Source organism: Nomia melanderi, chromosome 1 (assembly GCF_051020985.1).
Source record: "Nomia melanderi isolate GNS246 chromosome 1, iyNomMela1, whole genome shotgun sequence".
Classification (NCBI taxonomy): domain Eukaryota; kingdom Metazoa; phylum Arthropoda; class Insecta; order Hymenoptera; family Halictidae; genus Nomia; species Nomia melanderi.
Window position 1 is genome coordinate 32,404,557 of NC_134999.1, and position 16,853 is coordinate 32,421,409.

The window sequence follows — 16,853 nt, forward strand, 5'->3', positions numbered from 1 at the left end:
TTCTTCCCTTCCCAATAAAACGGCGAGCGCGCCGGGTCGCCCTATCGCGGGCCCCTCGTGTGTCAGCCACGCGCACCTCCGTAGCGGTCAGGCCCCCATAATAGATGCACGAGGCGAGGCGCGTTGCCTCGTTTCTCTTTTCTCTACCGTTTTCTTTTCTTTTCCTCTGTCCTCTCCTCTTTCGGGGCCCGAACGCTCCCCTCCCGGCCTGTATGGGCGATCTAGCCGCTTGGGCCCCCACCACCGGCAACCCTTCTCCGTCTCCCTTTTTCCTCCGTGCGAGGGCATTATGGTGGCCCGGCGGTATCCACCGACACGACGACGACGGAATATAAGGCGAAAAGGGTGAAGCGAAACGCGAATCGCAGAAACGTGGGAACCGTCGCCAGGTGATCCCTCGCGCCACGTTAGAGCCAGGCCTGGCACGAACTTTTGCGAGCCAAGGAAGGCAACGGGGCCCGAGCGGAGAAGGAAAGAAGGGGCACAGAGACGCGCGAGAATGGGGTGGCCACTAGCGAGGAAAGGGTAGCGCGACTGCGTCGATAGAGGTCCGGCCACCCTTGGCTACGGGGGGTTGCATGAGTTCTTTTTTTTTTAGTTTTCCTTGTCGCTGATATTGGGAACGATGGATGTAGATTCTGCGGAGATGCGTGAGGTTTGGATGTTGGGGATGGAGGAGGCCTTTTTTTGGATTTGCGTTGGAAATGTGGAAGTTGTTGTTTGGGAAATGAGTTTTTGGGGAGGTTTCGGTTTGGTTAAGATAATTGGATGTCTTGTTAGGTGTGATGGTCTATTTATATATAAATTCATCAATATATATCAATTCAATTGATATATATCAATTCATTTTCAATATGAGAGATATAAATTCGTTATTCTCGTGAATTGAGAAAATTAATGCGCCATTTGTGTAGTTAACATTTAAATTCTATTTTCCATTTTTATCCGAGAAAATGAATCCTTCAGAATTCCTTGTAGTCGTGGCTTATAGAATTTCTCATAGGATCGTAACACGCGTGGATCCTCGTGGAAGTTTCGTTTAATCCGAAACTGTTTAAAGGATAGCTGTTACCTGGTCGAAGTCGGCATTGTAATCGGCTGTCTCGCGTGTGTCCAGCACACGACCCGATTCCCAGCGGCACGACCCACTGACCCAATTCGTATGAATGGGGTACTTTCAATTTACGATCGGGATTTAGTGGAGCATTGTTCGAGACATCTTTCGAGTTACCGTCGAACGGATCAATCGACGTGGGGTACCCGGCTGCCTGTCAAATTCACCGTTCACGCCCGTTAGTTTTCAGCAGGAAGCTTTAAGTCCGCCCGCAACCATAAAGACGATCGTACAAAATTATTTTCGAAAATATCGTTACCTTTATTGTTACATTTGTTTCGATTACCGTCGTAAGTGAACGTTTACAGAATATTTTCTATCGTTTCGATAGCCTTCTGGTTGCACCAGGAAACCGCGTGGAGGCGAGCAACTTTTTATTATAAGGAAATTCATGGGAATCGTGTCCCGCTCGTAGAGACAAATACGCCGGAGTAATAAATGACGCCGTCTGTCGCGCGACCGGTACATTTTTTCATCGAACTCCCACGGAAACGAGTTACATTTCCCTGTATTCCACAATCCAGGCGTTTCCCCGCGAGGACGATCCAGATGTCGTCTAAAAACGACCCCACGCACGCATTTTTTTCGACGGGGCTCCCTGCTGCTGAATATAGAAGCGCCATTAAATGTAATGCAATTAAAATTCTATTTCTGTACGGGGCGGTCTTTATTCAATTAAAATTTCACTGACAAAGCGTTTGCGCGGTCCCGCTATTTTCACGGTAGTTAAAACATTGAAAGAGTAACACACAAATTAAACAGAGGTACAACATTTGCATTGAATTTTCGTTTTATTTACGAAATTCTTACGGGATACTTGAACGTTTTATTTCTCAAATTATTAGTACATGTGTCAATGAACAATGTAATAATTTATCTCTCAAGCCTTCTCAATTTATTTAATAATCTCCAAAATTATTAATAAAGAAAAATGAACTGTTCCTCGTTAAATCTCATTTTTATCTAATACTAACCATACCGCGAACCGGTTAAATGACTGGTTGTAAAATTTAATTAAAAGCCGTGCGTCTTTCGTTCATTTAACTTCCCATCAATTCCAATTGTTCTATTAAACAGTTTTTCCATTTTCGTCCTTCCTTTTGTTTTCGTTCGCTCTAAAAAAACGTGTAGCATCTAATTTGTTTACCTTTCTCTTGCAGCCAGTTATTCGACTAGTTACGATAGCAATAAGATATACAAAATGCCGGTACGGTTAGTGTTAATCCAGGAAAATCGGAAAGTTCGAAAATACTTCGAAAAACCTGTTTCCGGTATCAAAAATTGAACCGTATCCTCCAGATAATGGTCACGGAGCAGCAGAAAAAAAACTAAATCGTGTGAAATCAAATTAATTTGAGACACCTGGCGGCAACCAAGACTGAACGGCCGAGGCAATCGATTAGGCGGTTCCATCGTGAGACTAGGAAGCCCGGGGTCCGGTCTTGTTCTTGCGGGCGGAAGCGAAGATTTCAAGATTCGGGGGATAGCGTTTCCTTCCTGTCGGATCTCTCATGGTGGGTACGAGGGCTGCAGGTGTATCCCGAGATCGGGCCGCAAAGTAGAGGGTGGGCGTTCCAAATTTAGACTCGCCTCTTGATCTTCCTCAAGAGGTTTGTGGTCAAGCGAACTACTCGAGGCTCTCAGACTCACGGGGTTAATGAGGAGGTCGCGACATCTGACCGAACGCCTTCCGTTATGACAGCTAGCTGGAATATTTATGGGAAATCGTGGCCCATGGGAATCAGACGGAACCGGACGATGAGAATTTCCATGGACGACCGTTTATGACCCGTCGAAAATTCCTTTTTTGGATCTAATTCCGTTTTACGGCGCGCGGTACCGAGAACTTTGGGAACTTGTCCTTTCGACACAAGATGAGGGCAGATTAAGTGCTCGCGTCTTCGGCTATCTTAATTTCCAGGGTTCCAGATATTTCGAAAGTTTTCAAATAAAAAATATACTCGTAAAATACGAAACCTAAATAATAGAGAAAAGAGAAACAATGTACTGATCTTTCGCTGTTTTAGTAATTAAATTGTGTGCTTAGTATTACAAATATGAAAGCTTGATCTTGTCAGACTGTCGACATTCGTTCGCAAAGGGTTAAAGAACAAAGTTCCACGTATGTTCCTTAGCATTCCTTAGATTATTTCGTGACGTATTTTTTCAAGAGAACGTAGACAGAATGTCTAAAAGTGGAAAACTTAAAAATTGCATTCTACATTCGTTAAATTTAGTATTCATTTAACGAATTTCACGCTCTATGTTTTTAGGAAATATTTTAATGAAACGCGTTACGTCGGACGTAAAGTAACTAAATATTTGAGAACTGGATTCTCGACGAAATAATCAATTCTCTGTACTATCGAATGGTAAAAAAAGTCTACTGGCATGGAATCGGAACTGTAACAGAGGACAGGTATGGCGAGCAGTAACGGTGAATCGAGATCGCCGGAAGAGGGGCGATAAGTTAAAAACAAAATTCAAGGCCGCGGCCTGTTTTATTGTGGAAGCCAGTCGTACCCTCGACGGAACTTCCGAGTCCAGAGTTTGCAGATGCAGGAGCAAGAAGGGGCCCGGGGCTCTTACTTCGGCCCTCTTGTAGTTCGGGGGGTCCTCCATGGCTACGCAATAATATACCAGTCCCAGGGACAAAGCTGCAGTTTAACGTAGCACATTATGCATTTACTGATGGTAGGTACCCAAAATAAAACCATAAAGTACCTACTTTTAGGGGACGGCCTATCCTTTTTCAAAAATGTAACGGACTCGCCGCCGGATGAATCGAAGACGATCTGCCGGACATTCGAAGAATATATCACCAGAAGCCGATGATTATGAACGGAACAACTTCCGAATTTCAATATGAAGTTCATATATTCCAAAGAAGGATTCGTGTACTCTATTAATCGTCAATCTACGGAGCAGTTATTCTTCGAATATCAAATTACTACCCTCAAAATGATTATTTTCAAACGTAGGGACATTCGTACGTTCCGAAATATGAATTCTTACTACCAAACATTGATTATGAATCGATCCTCTGTTATCCAGTGTCTTAACGTTAACAGGTTTCATCCCCCTGTGTAAGGGTTAACAATTATACTCCAATTGAAACTGAAAACTCACGAAATTCACCGAACTTTTCTTCACGCCTAATATTAGAAAATCATTTACAGTGTATTGAAGTTCTTTATAGAGAGAATATTAGACAATCACCGTCAGTATACCGAAATTATTTATAAAAGGAAATATTAGAAACTCACTCTCATTATACTGAAGTTATTTAGGGAATGAATTAATTTCTACTCGATAGGGTGCTTGAGAAATCAGTTTTCAAAAACCTAGTGCCGAATCAAGATCCGCAGTCCAGCCATAAACATCCGCTCCGATAATGATCGGAGCAGGGTGTGGCATACGAAATTTGCAAACCCGGTGAGTTCCACATTTCCCCCGAGCATTTAATCTTTGATCGATCATCTGAAGGGCGATCCAAGAGGCGCATGAAGGAGCGAGAAACAAGAGCGAGCAACTCGTTCGTTCCCCACGAGATTTATGCCTTTATGCTACCAGGTGATCCGATCGCGGCTGGATCTTGATTTCTCAATCCCGGAGGACCGCGCAGGAGAGCCTCCTGATCGCGGCGGTTCGTGCATCTGGCACGCATGCGCGGGCATAATGCAACGGGAACCGTGGAGACGCGGAAGTTCCGTGGACCAGGGGTACACAGCTGTTCGCGGGGACCGATTTATCGCGGAACTATCGCGAGACACATTGTGACGCAACGGCGCGTCACACGAACGTTCACGGTAATCACGAGGCACCGAGAGATTGAGAGTCTTGAAATAGCGACACGCGACGGGCTGATTAATTAAAGAAATATTTGACTCGCGGCGCTGCTGATACTTCAAGATAATTCTGCTCACCGTAATTATTCGTAATCATACATTTTAATGAGTCGGAATTGGGATAAGAATTTTCAACTAGATCAAAGGAATGAATTTTAGTGAAGTATCAACTTAATTCAATCGTTATTTGCTTTCTTCTCTTCTCTTGAAATAGAGGACATCATCAAATTTTCACGAGTGAACTGAATGAAATGAGATTAGAAAATTGTAATAGTTTAAAAATGTTGGGTATTTGAAAATTTAGCTACAACTGAATCTTTCTAAGTAGAGGAATAAACTTTTTTCTGAAGATTGATAGGTGTTTAAGACGACGCAATGATCGGTCAAAATGGCCAATATTATGGGCTCATTCGCGGCAAGGGAGATTAATTTCAATTTATTCACGGAAGATATTTATTCATTCTGTCCAGGAATCGTGGTGCATCGGTAGACGAGAACGACGAAATAAATCAACGGTCAAAGGGACTGTTTACGCAGCATAGAGTCGGAATGCTGGAAAATGGCCTACCGACGGATTACGGCCCTCGAAAAGTAAAAGTTTTCCGGTGCAATAATCGCGGGTCATAAAGGTTTATCTGTTTATTGCGGTCGCCATTGCCTCTAGAAATGGGCTGTAACTGATTTCGTAAACGAAACAAATGTCCGTCGTTTACTGTCTCGTGTCTACACGTTTTTCGCCCGTGGAACGCACTGCGACCACCATAAGACGCCTCCCTCCATTTTCTCATCCTCTTCTCTCTCTTTTTTACAGTTTTATACTTTTATTGACAAGGTGTTACTACTCGTAAGCGTGCCGCGCGTCAATCGTCGACACCCTCGACGGACGTTTCCCGTAAGTAGCCTTAATTAATTAATTAATTGTCGCCTACTCTCGTTACAAATGGTCCACTCTCGGACGCCATAAAAATCGTCCATCGACGTTAAAAGTCCTACGAACTACATTACACTTCTGTCTCGTTGTTTATAATTTTTAACATTTCCTCAGTGCACAAATCTGTGAATAATCGATTCCAAAATTATACAAAAAAACCATTTAACAAGCAACGTTCCTCAATCGTGAAATATAGCAACAGATTACCAATCTCATGCCAACATCAAGCTTAATAAATAACAATGATTTAAAATTAGTTAATGCAAAAAAAGAATGTTCTTATTATTACATTATACAGATATAATATTTTATTAATTGGAATATAATATAAGTAAACGTAGTGTCTTAATAATTGTAATATAATCACACATTCCGAGTAATTCGCCCTTCTCCTATATACAGTATCGATATATATAAAATAAAGAATCCATAAACCCCCGGAATCCTCAGTTTCACCGAATTAAAACGAGGCAATGGCCATTAACAGTGCAATAAAGAGATTACACAAAGGCTACGATTGTAAATGATATCCCTAAAAAAAGTCGCAGTTGCAGCGGCTGTGCCTGCATCCCGATATCGCAATTTCCCATGGCGTTGCCTCTATAAAACGCTGTGCTCTCCACCACGAAAGAAAGAGTTCATTGATGAAACCGGCAGCCCGGAGAACACTGCGGCGCAGCCCGAGTAAACAGTATTTAACGTTTCAGAAGAATTCCCACACAGGGTGCCCTCTCGTCCCGTGTGTGCATCGGATGCATCGTTGCGCGCGCCGGCCACACTTATGACGCACGTATACACACGTCCGGCACACGGTGCGCTCGCCCTCCTCTATCGTACGATCCTCTGTCGCTTTCGCCTTTGCCGCGCCGCGGTCGGGGCCCGATCGTAGCAATCAGACCGACGCGATCGTCTTTGCGGTACTCGAGCTTTTTTTGCGTCACGAGGCGAGCTCTTCTTTCTCCTTTTTAATTGATTCCGGTAAGCTGCTTGAAATATCACGAAGATACTTTTTCTAACTCGCCGGGATGTAACTGAACAATATTTTATTTGGAGATCGGTTTCGTTTAATCGCTGGATTACGAAATATCGATCGGACACTGAGAATCGCGATAGGAAATTCTACAAAATTAACTGAAATGGTATTTGTTAAACGAATATGAGAACTTAAATTGTTCAGAATTTATGCGAGATTGTATGATAGTTGTGCATAGTCAAAAAATATAATCTTCAAAAAATCTACAAGCTTCAAGTAATAAACATTTGTATATTCTTAACGATTCGTTGAGAAATGATTGAATTCATTTTCCCAAGTGGTAAACATTAAAGCTAGAAATACGTCGATTAAATTCAGTTGAGTGTCTTTGGAATTATGATTAATAAACAACCATGAACAATCGCCCCGTACCATTTCATCCCCGAAAAACGAAGATCCGATTGTTCAGCTTCTTTATTAAATGCCCGGCACAAAGCCAGCTTTATGCTCGCGTGTAGTACGAAAAAAAGGACGAAAGAAAGTGCGAAAGGAGTACGAAAGAAGAGACTCAAATTTCGAGGAGAGACTATATCGCCTTGCCCCGAGGACGGCGTGAATTCCCACACATCAACAGGTCTCAGGAGGACCTCCCCACCCCGACGAGTGCCCCACTACAGGCCATGCTTCACCCCACTACAGCCGCCGGTGAGTACATCGGCATGCGGTCTTCGAAATCGAAAACGTCAAACAGTTACCCTCTACACCCCAAGCGGGACGTCGCCGTTAGCGGCGATCATCCCCAACCCCGATATTCGAAAGTCTTCCTTCAGTACGCTCGTGAACGTCGGACGTCGAAGATTGGAATGACTCGTTCGCGGATAAATACGGTTCACCTGTGACAGCGCAGTTTTCCAAGGACTTACGGACAGCGAGGATATTTTGTGTTGATACAGTTCGCAGGATACAAGTGTTAGATTCGGTGCATAAATGGTGGATTATTATAATTACAAGATGTCCGGCAGTGAAGAGGAGCACGAGGCTCACGCGCAGCCCGAGATGACCAAGGCGGAGTTGCGGAAGGTAAACGAAGGTTTTGGACATTTGTCAACGGTTTGGGAAGTTGGACAGTTGGAGAGAAGTTGTAATCATTCTTGGTGGTGTTCAGGAGATAGAGATTCATTTGAATGTTCGGCTTGTTCCATCTAGAAAAATTTGTTACTGTAATTTGTCGTTTTGCGAGTATTTTGCGTCGCTGAACACGGAAATGATGATCTTCATACGGAAATGAGCATTATAAGACATGAAGTACAATAGTTAGATTTGAATTGGGAAACATATTAGTCGAATGTTAATGACCATTCACCGTGGCAAAGATCGTTTGAAGAAATAGTGTACGCGATACCAAAGATAAACATTGGACTAGGATAGGTATGCCATTCATTTCCGTATAGAACATCCCGATTTTCGGCTCTAGTAAATACTTTCAAAACGAGATAAGGTTACAACCTCTGCCAACCTTCATAATTCAAATACAACAATATCCATATCTATAGATTAAGTCACAACCTGAATATCTAAAATGATTACTAAGTCTACAACGTCCACTGTTAATAGCTTATATCCTCACTAGAGCTGACGAAACGTAACATTACACAAAAATCACGGTAGACCAAATCGGCAAAGAAATGCAATGTAAACAGTATTCGAACTCCGAGAACCATAGAAGTCCGTTTATTTATCGCTAACATAACGAAGCTCGTGTAAACCAATCATCTCGATTCCCGCGGGATCGCCAGCTCCAGCGGCAATATAATCAATCCCAGCGCGAACGCGCGCTATCGATAGGGCGATCCATGAAGCTCCTAATTTCCTAATTGCAGAGCAACAAGCCGATCATGGAGAAGCGTCGCCGCGCGCGTATAAATCAGTGCCTGGACGAGCTGAAGAGTCTGATCCTGGAGGCGATGAAAAAAGACGTGAGTATCTCGAGAGGGATTTATCCCCTGGATCGTCGTGCTTGTTATCGGCCCTCCCTCCCCCTTCCCCTGCCGGTAGCGCGGCAGGTAGCCGATGACAGTGATTTCGCGCGCGATCGATCGGAGTCGGCGCGTTGCCGGGCTCTAGATGTCGGCCGTAGATAGAGCGGTCTCACGCGGCGCGCGGGTTTTAATCTCTTAATCGCGTGACACGGTGAAACGACCGGCGGAATTCTCTTGACGAGGAACGACATCAGCAAAGCCTACCGGACGATAGCAGCAGACCGCGCGCGATAGCCGGTCGCCGCTCTCGTGGAACCCACGTTGTCGCCGGCGCCCCGAAACGTGCCGCGCGAAACGTGACCGCGCCGAGCTGTGGCCGCCGCGACCTTATCTGCTGACGTGATCCACGTTTACCGGAGATAACGCGGAAATATGCGCAGCCTCTCTCCCGGCCACCCACCGAATACTTTTGCCAAGGGTGTTGTAGCCGTCCGGCCGCTGATAATTCCCCTCGATCGGGATTTTTGGATAACACGGGCGCGATCGATAATGCGCTGACGCCATGTTGTCGGCGACAGCTGACTCGTTGGATTTGGAAGTTCGGTTGTTCTCCCGTGTTCTTTCTGGGAAATTGGATTGGTGGTTTCTGAGTCGACCCGATGAATGTAGGGATTGAGGAAATTAGCGAATAGTTACCATTATTTGGTTATCGGTAGCTTCGATTTGGATGATCCGGTATGAATTGTTGGTCTGAGATTTAGGTTATAAAGGATAATCGAGGATCTACAGTTCGAATCAATTGAAATTCCTGTTTCTGTTTTTACTTAATAAGAAGGGACAATAGAAAATGCAATGTAAGCTACGAGAACAATGGGTTATTCGCAAAAGACCGCAAAGTATTTACGAACCTCCCGATTACTATATCTCAGATGATCGAAGGAGATTAAAGTGAAATCATATTTCGCTACAGAATATCGAAATGCATGAACGATAAGGAAAACAAGACTTATCGATAATTAAATTGAAAATGGCACTTCAGAACGTCATCGTTCACATTTTGCGTCTCATTGATTCAGACAATAGCTGCTTTCTCGACTTTCTAGCCGCGAATGTATTTGCTATTGGGAATAGAAGTTCTGTTCATTGTAATTGGCAATTTTCGTGCCGTGATATTTCGTCCGTTCGAAAAAAGCGATCGAGCGGAATGCGCCGGGCACTGGTTTGCCACTCGGTTCGGGGACTGAAGTGCCATTGTCGAGACTCCGGCGGAGGTTACGTGTCGGCAGAGGGCTTCCACCATCCGTTCCCACGGCAAGGCATCTAAAACACTAAAACAAAACCCCGTCCACCTCCTGCTACCGGAGTCCCAATTCTACAGTCGAAAACAAATCATGTCACACGGGAGGACGGAGGCACGGACGGAGAAAAAAAGGAGACGGCCTGATCAAACAGTTCTAGCCCAACATCCGCAACGAGCTCATCCTATCAGTTTAATTAAAAGATCGACTCTTGACCTTTATACCGGGAGCACCGAAACAATCTGCCGCGATTACTACGCACGCCTTATCTGACCACTGCGACTTTAACCAATTCGCACTGTTATCGCCTGCGCATGCGAGCTGCAATAAAAGAAATTGGCCCCGGTGAAATTAATTTAGCGCCTCGACGAATCGGTTCCTTAATTTCTCAATTATAACACTTCCAAATTGATTAGAAATCATTTTCTTTGGTTAGATGCAAAGATTCAGAGTCTACATTGATACAAGTAGTTTCACTAGAATTCTTCAACTTCATAGTATATATGATTCTAAAATTATTGAATATAAGTTTGAATCAATCTTTTCAACTTCATTTTCATCTTCTTCTTATTTGAAATATACAAAAATAGTTTAATTATCTAAGAGGTATAGTTACTTAGTATATAAAGTAGATGATCAGATAAACAATTTCTAGCACTCCATTTTCTTCTCGAAATCAACGGAGGATTTAAAAACACGTTTTTTGTTGGGAAAAGTGTCTACCAGCATCCGCCGGATTTTCCCCCAGTACCGGAGGACAGAGGACTCCGCTCCGGGTAACACGATCCATCGAGATTGATTTCTCAGACAGGAATATTACGAGAGTTAGCCGCTCTCACCGTTCTCTTCTCCTCGTCCAGATGACTTCCGCTACCTGCTCGCTCCGGTGTCCGTCCCGTTCGCCCGTACGAAACGCCCCCCGCGTTCGTGGGAACCTCGAAATAATTATTACGAAGAAAAAAAGAATCTCATCTCGGGTTGCAGACTCCCTTTGTTGACCGTATCATCTTTAAGGATCCGGGGCATCGCGAGGACGTCGGTGATCGGCAAAAAACCGGGGGATTCCCGACGCCTTCGCCTTCTCGTTGAGGCTTTAGCAGGTGTCGGTCCTCTGGATCTTCACGAGTGTCGAATTCGCAGCGAGGGAAACTCGATTTCCGCGTCGATTCTTCCATTTTCTTGCTATCCTGTGATCCTTAGGTTTTCGTTGCTTTTAGAGGATAGAAATTTTAATCCTCTTTGGAAAGAAGTGCCTATTTTCGAAGAAATTTTTCTGTGGTCTCCTTTACAGCTTTGAAAATGAAGACAATAGTTTCGTTGTGTTGACGATTAAATCGACTTTGATATATTAGCGGAGATTTTTCAGTTTTTCAAGTTCCTTTCTTCATTCATCATTCTGAAAAATATAATTGTCAGGTTGAACGCTTCTGAAGAGTAGTTCGCGATTTCTAAGTCGATGTATCTTTTTCGGGAGCACGTTTAGAAGTGCATAAAAGGATAGAAGAGCCTCAATGGGCTGTGTAACCGATCCCTTCTTCGACTCCCACGCTTATTTCGAAGGTGACCGCTAGTTTACCATAAAAATGCGAGCACTAACCTGAGCCGGGGACGAGAACCGTGGCGTGGAAAGGACACAATAGACTCTCTAGGTTGTAGAACTGCATCGGTATTGAGTTATTGATCCTTTAAAGGCTAGTGGGAATCCGAAGAATACAGAAAGGGCTAACGTTCTGCTCCCGAAAAAATGTTTCGGGATGCCTCTCGAGGTTCTCTAACGGGTTCCCACGATGTGACTCACTTTTCCTTACAAAACACTCCTTCGGTTAGATCTAAACGCGTTGCACCTGTGGTTAACCCGATTTTAATTAAAACCGCCATTTTTCTAAGCGGTCCTCCTGCCCGTTTATCGAAGAACGATTTGCATACAGAAATTAATGAAAAATTTCCGGTAGAAGGTAGCTCCGGTTGCCTCCGGCGGACTACGAAATTGCTTGCACCTAGCTACCGAAGTTACCACTCTGTTATTAAGGTAACAGGTCGAAGGTAATTACGTGGGCGTTACCGAGGCGTCACAGATATCTTGTATGAGCGATCGGTACTCAGCTTCCGAACCGTGCCCCGAGGATACAGCGTGATTGTTAGTCTCTGTACAAGGTGGAAACTATATTGCCTTCTTCAGAGATCGATCTCGCTTGTTGCCTGTCGATAACACAGATCGCCGAGTACGCAGCAGTTGGCACGATAGCAACCAACATTATCGATCGCGCGCTAGGGACAATTCGTTCCCTAGAATCCTTCGTGAAGTAGATCGAGAAAACATTTTCCAATATTCAATCCGTAACCTTTCCAAATGAAATAACATTAGCAAAAATGTTTTTAGATGAAACAGTGAATTATCAACGACTTCTTTTTCTATTACAGCCGACGAGGCATTCGAAGCTCGAGAAGGCCGATATCCTCGAGATGACGGTGAAGCATTTACAGGCGGTACAACGGCAGCAATTGAGCACGGCGGTCGCTACCGATCCGGCGGTGTTAACGAAATTCCGTACCGGATTTTCTGAATGTGCTACCGAAGTATCGCGGTACGTCAACCACCTCGAGAACGTCGATCCGGTTGTCAAGCAACGGCTGGTATCACATTTGAACAATTGCGTCAGTAATCTCCAGCAAATGGCGCCCTTCTACAGCCACTACGTGCCCTACATGCCGGAACGCCTCTACCCAGAGGTGAAGGTCGGTTTCCAGAGCGATTTCCAGAATGGCGACGAGAATAATAACGGGAGCGCCAGGATACAGATACCGAACGGCGTTCAGTTGATACCGAGTCGACTGCCGACCGGTGAGCTGGCTCTTTTGGTCCCACAATCGGCCAACATCTCCGCGAATTTTCCTTTCTTCCCGCCAGCCCTGGAATCCGCATCGAAGATCGGCAAATCGTCGGCCTTCACCGCTGTCCACAGGCCTCAGAGCCCGATGTTGAGTCCAACCACGTCTACGTCCAGCTTCGGCGAGGAGAGCCAACAATCGGAACTCTATCCCCAGGCTCATTCGCCCAATCATCATCGATTCAAGATACCCGAGCAGAGTCCAGCATCCTCGAAGAGCTTCACCTCGTCGCCGGACACCCAGAAGCCGCAAATCAGCTCGACCAGCGACAGCAAATCGCCGGTGCCTATTTTCGTGGAGCCCAAGCTGGACGGGAGCTTCGCGTTGCGAAAGGAAGCCGCGGACTTGTCGGAGACATTGAATAGTAACGGAATCGTGCCGAATTTACGGCAACCGCTCTCGGTGATCACCGATAAGACCTACAATCGATCCAGCCCCGTGCCGCACAGGAGGGAGATGGCGAAGAGACACCACTTGGACGGTCTTCTGGTAATCTCCGATAAAAGACCTAGGTACCAAGAATCGATCAGCTCAACAGTTCCCATGGATTCTTCTAATGGTCCACCAAAATCCGGGGAAGATCAGACGGTCCCCGTAGAGGATTTGTCGGAGAGAGCGACTGGCTCGACTAATAGAAATTCTAATCCTAATCCTCTCAAATTTGCTGCGGTGGCCGGCCCTTCGGGCGCGAACGGCGATATGTGGAGACCGTGGTGATTCAAGGACCGTCTTCGCTCGGTCTCGTTTAAGTAGATTTTGTATCGAGAAACCGGCCTGGATCGCTTAGTACAAACTATCACGATAGAACCGATTGCGACCGACCGCGAGAAAGTATCCTACGACCGTATCGTAATCTCCGCGTCGAATACAGTGCCTTAGGAACGACCGATACCGTTCGCTAATTCTTAGAGACGACTGTAACTTGTTTTATCCCGAGTATATCTGTATTTTTGGTAATTGTAAGGTCCAGCGCAGACGAGCGAGCTTCTTCGCTTCGGAAATACTTCGTTTGTGTCGCGCCTCGGTAGACTGAATTTTATTAGGCAATGCGAGCGATTAAAATTTATTAACGAGCGAATTTTGTATATTTTTTCTTCCTTTTCAATTGCCGACTTAACTCATTCGCAGACAGCATTAGAGTCTTAGTTTAGAATTAATACAAATTTCAATTTTCGCACATCTGCAATTTTCACTGTTAACCAGTCATGATAAACTAGTTTCTCGTTACTAATTACTACTGGAAATTCATAATCATTATACACCTTGCGTGAAATTCGTCTCGAATGGGTTAAGCATTGAAGTATAAACAAAACAACTGTATTCCTCCGGTAATCCGCAGCGAAACCGCGCAGCGGAGATCTGTTCGTCCGCAACGGGCCCAAGACTTGTTCTATTCATTACCGTAATAGGCATTCTTACATATAGGTTTAGTAAATTAATTGTCAGTAGGGTTAAGAAGCGATCAATCCGAGGGAGAGCGAACTAGCCGTTTAAGTCCGAGCCCGCGAACGCGCACAACCCTGTAATCCTAGTATCAGAAGACTTGCAAGCTTTAACGATCGTTTGTACACGGTAATGTTCTCTGTGAATAATGTTGTAAATAAACGTGAACCTTATTTAATTTGTACCCGTAGAAATAGGAATTCGACGGAGCCAGACGTTTTCTGCCGATCGATCGAGCGGCGACCAGCTGCCCACCCCAATCTTTAAATTAAGCCTGTTTGTGATAATGTTGAAGTGTCGAAATAAAAGTGGAGCATACGCGACGAGGCGCTTCAATTAATTTTCATTTGATTCCGGCGGACAGTCAGCACCTGCAAAAAGAGCCCCCCTCCCCGCCGCCGCGGTCCCGGGATATCGTAAAAGAAAAACGAGCCCGGTGTCTATCGATATGTCCCGCGGCCTCGTAAAGGACTCAGCAATTTCCCCGGGTGGAAAAAGCCGTCCGGCCGGCTTTATCCTTTTAAGAAGCGTTAAACGCGCTCCGATTCATAAACTGGAACTTATTCTTTCCCTTTTTGCCGATAAAGGAGTAAAAAGGCGCGGCGAATGAGAATTTCAACCACCTGTTACACCGCAAAACCACCCCCTTTCTCATCGGCTGAATGCTTAAACTGATTTATCGACAGACACCGGGCGAAATTCTGCCGCGGCTCGCCCTTAGACCCGTCGCTCCGCGAATTTCTTCGCCTCCGGTCCGCCGAAATTCTTAATTTCGACGTTGATTTACGGCCGCCCGGGGAAAAAGAAAAACGCACGACGGAAACACGTCCCCCGGGCGCGGAACGTAGACGCGACGCGCCGACGAATTTATAACGCGCGCGCCGTCTCTAAGTATACCCCGCCATCGTTTCCGGAGGGGTAGGGGGCTCGTTTTTTTTCGGCGTTCGATTCGCTCGGAAAAAGGAGCCATTTTTAAAAAAAGAAGCCCACCGGCATTTTTTTGTGCGCGATGGTTCGCCCGTGACGTGCGAGATGGCGGCACTATTGTATCGGGAACATGAATCTCTCCGAGCGTATCCGAAGGCTGTTCGGGAAAACCGAGCGTTCTTAAGAATTTATTAGGGAATAAATATTTCGCTCGTTGGAAATGGATATCAATTTTTATCTGATTAGCGACCTGGTTCTTTCGTTCGACGGCTCTTCGCCGGGGATCGGGTCGGGGTGGAGGGGGGATGATAAATAAAATAGTAAAGAACCGTGCGCCGGCCAGTAAACGCGCGTCGAAAATAACCGGATAATTAAACTCTCGACGGGAATCGGGGAAAGTACGTTCGATGTATTAACCGGGATATTTTGAGCGCGAAAATATCTTCGTGTTTAGCCGGGCAACAACTAACGATAATAAAAAAAACTGTCCGAATACCTTTTCCCATTAAAAAAGTTACGATTACATGGATTTTTTTTAATGGAGCCATATTTTCTCATTCCGCAGCGCCGCAAAGTGCATCAAAGCAAATTCCGTCCGCGAGCGCGCCATGTTTTTTTTATTTAGATGGGATCAATAAACTGTTCCGATTTTTTTCGGGGGGGCTCACCTTTTATGCATTCCGGGTGTAAGCCCATTTATACTAGGCGCAGCGCGCGCGCCGACCGACTGATTTGTGCGACGTGTTTATACGCTCGTCGTATTTGAAATTACGGGGGTGATAGAAAAAAATGAGTGCCTAAGTGCGCTTACACAATGTTTAATTACGCGGCATTTAGCCGTGTCATGCAGCTTTCACCGCTCAATTCCTACAACCGGGTTTTTCGTGTATTCCGTTACGCGGACGCCTATTTATTATTAACCTACTATATAACAGAGCATCTATTTTCGCATGAGTCATTCATGCTTACTTTTACGGCGCGCCTGTTGTCCGTGTTGGGGGGCGAAAAAAAAACACACGGAATTCTGTAAAAGTCCGCACATACATTTATCCTACACGTGTTTTAAAAAGTTTGACGATATTATTTAATGAAGTATAATTTTTACGCGCCGCCGTTCAAACGTGAAACTCTACCAGCGGTTCCATTTATTGTTTCATTTTATTCTTCATTATAAAATTTGATGAAACGTTACCGCCAATCCCTTCATTTACAGAATTACCGCGCTCCCTTTATTTAGTTTCGACGCGATCGAAAAATGTACTTCTTAAATTCGCATATACGCGTACGAGAATGTTGAAAACTCTCAACGTAAACAAAATACAAATCGTGTACATCGATACGGGGAATACCAAAGATTTCAAATTCTTTAGAATATTACAAATAAAATCGGTAACTCTACCGGGGACCGGTCAGGTGACTTGAAACTCTACTTCCTTTCGATCATTGAACTT

General features: G+C 44.9%; 1 protein-coding gene across 1 annotated transcript; it reads left to right on the forward strand.

Annotated features, from left to right (window-relative positions):
• Positions 1–7,598: 7,598 nt before the first annotated feature.
• dpn (bHLH protein deadpan) lies at positions 7,599–14,857 on the forward strand. The gene is made up of 3 exons (XM_031980155.2): positions 7,599–7,946; positions 8,747–8,842; positions 12,565–14,857. The coding sequence occupies exons 1-3, from the start codon at positions 7,854–7,856 to the stop codon at positions 13,747–13,749; spliced, it is 1,374 nt and encodes a 457-aa protein (XP_031836015.1). The 5' UTR covers positions 7,599–7,853; the 3' UTR covers positions 13,750–14,857.
• Positions 14,858–16,853: the final 1,996 nt, after the last annotated feature.

Excerpts from the sequence above, each read along its gene's own strand:
- dpn (XM_031980155.2), top strand. The coding sequence starts at position 7,854 with ATGGTGGATTATTATAATTACAAGATGTCCGGCAGTGAAGAGGAGCAC. Across the intron at positions 7,947-8,746 it reads CCAAGGCGGAGTTGCGGAAG|AGCAACAAGCCGATCATGGA; the intron begins GTAAACGAAGGT and ends TCCTAATTGCAG. Across the intron at positions 8,843-12,564 it reads TGGAGGCGATGAAAAAAGAC|CCGACGAGGCATTCGAAGCT; the intron begins GTGAGTATCTCG and ends TTTCTATTACAG.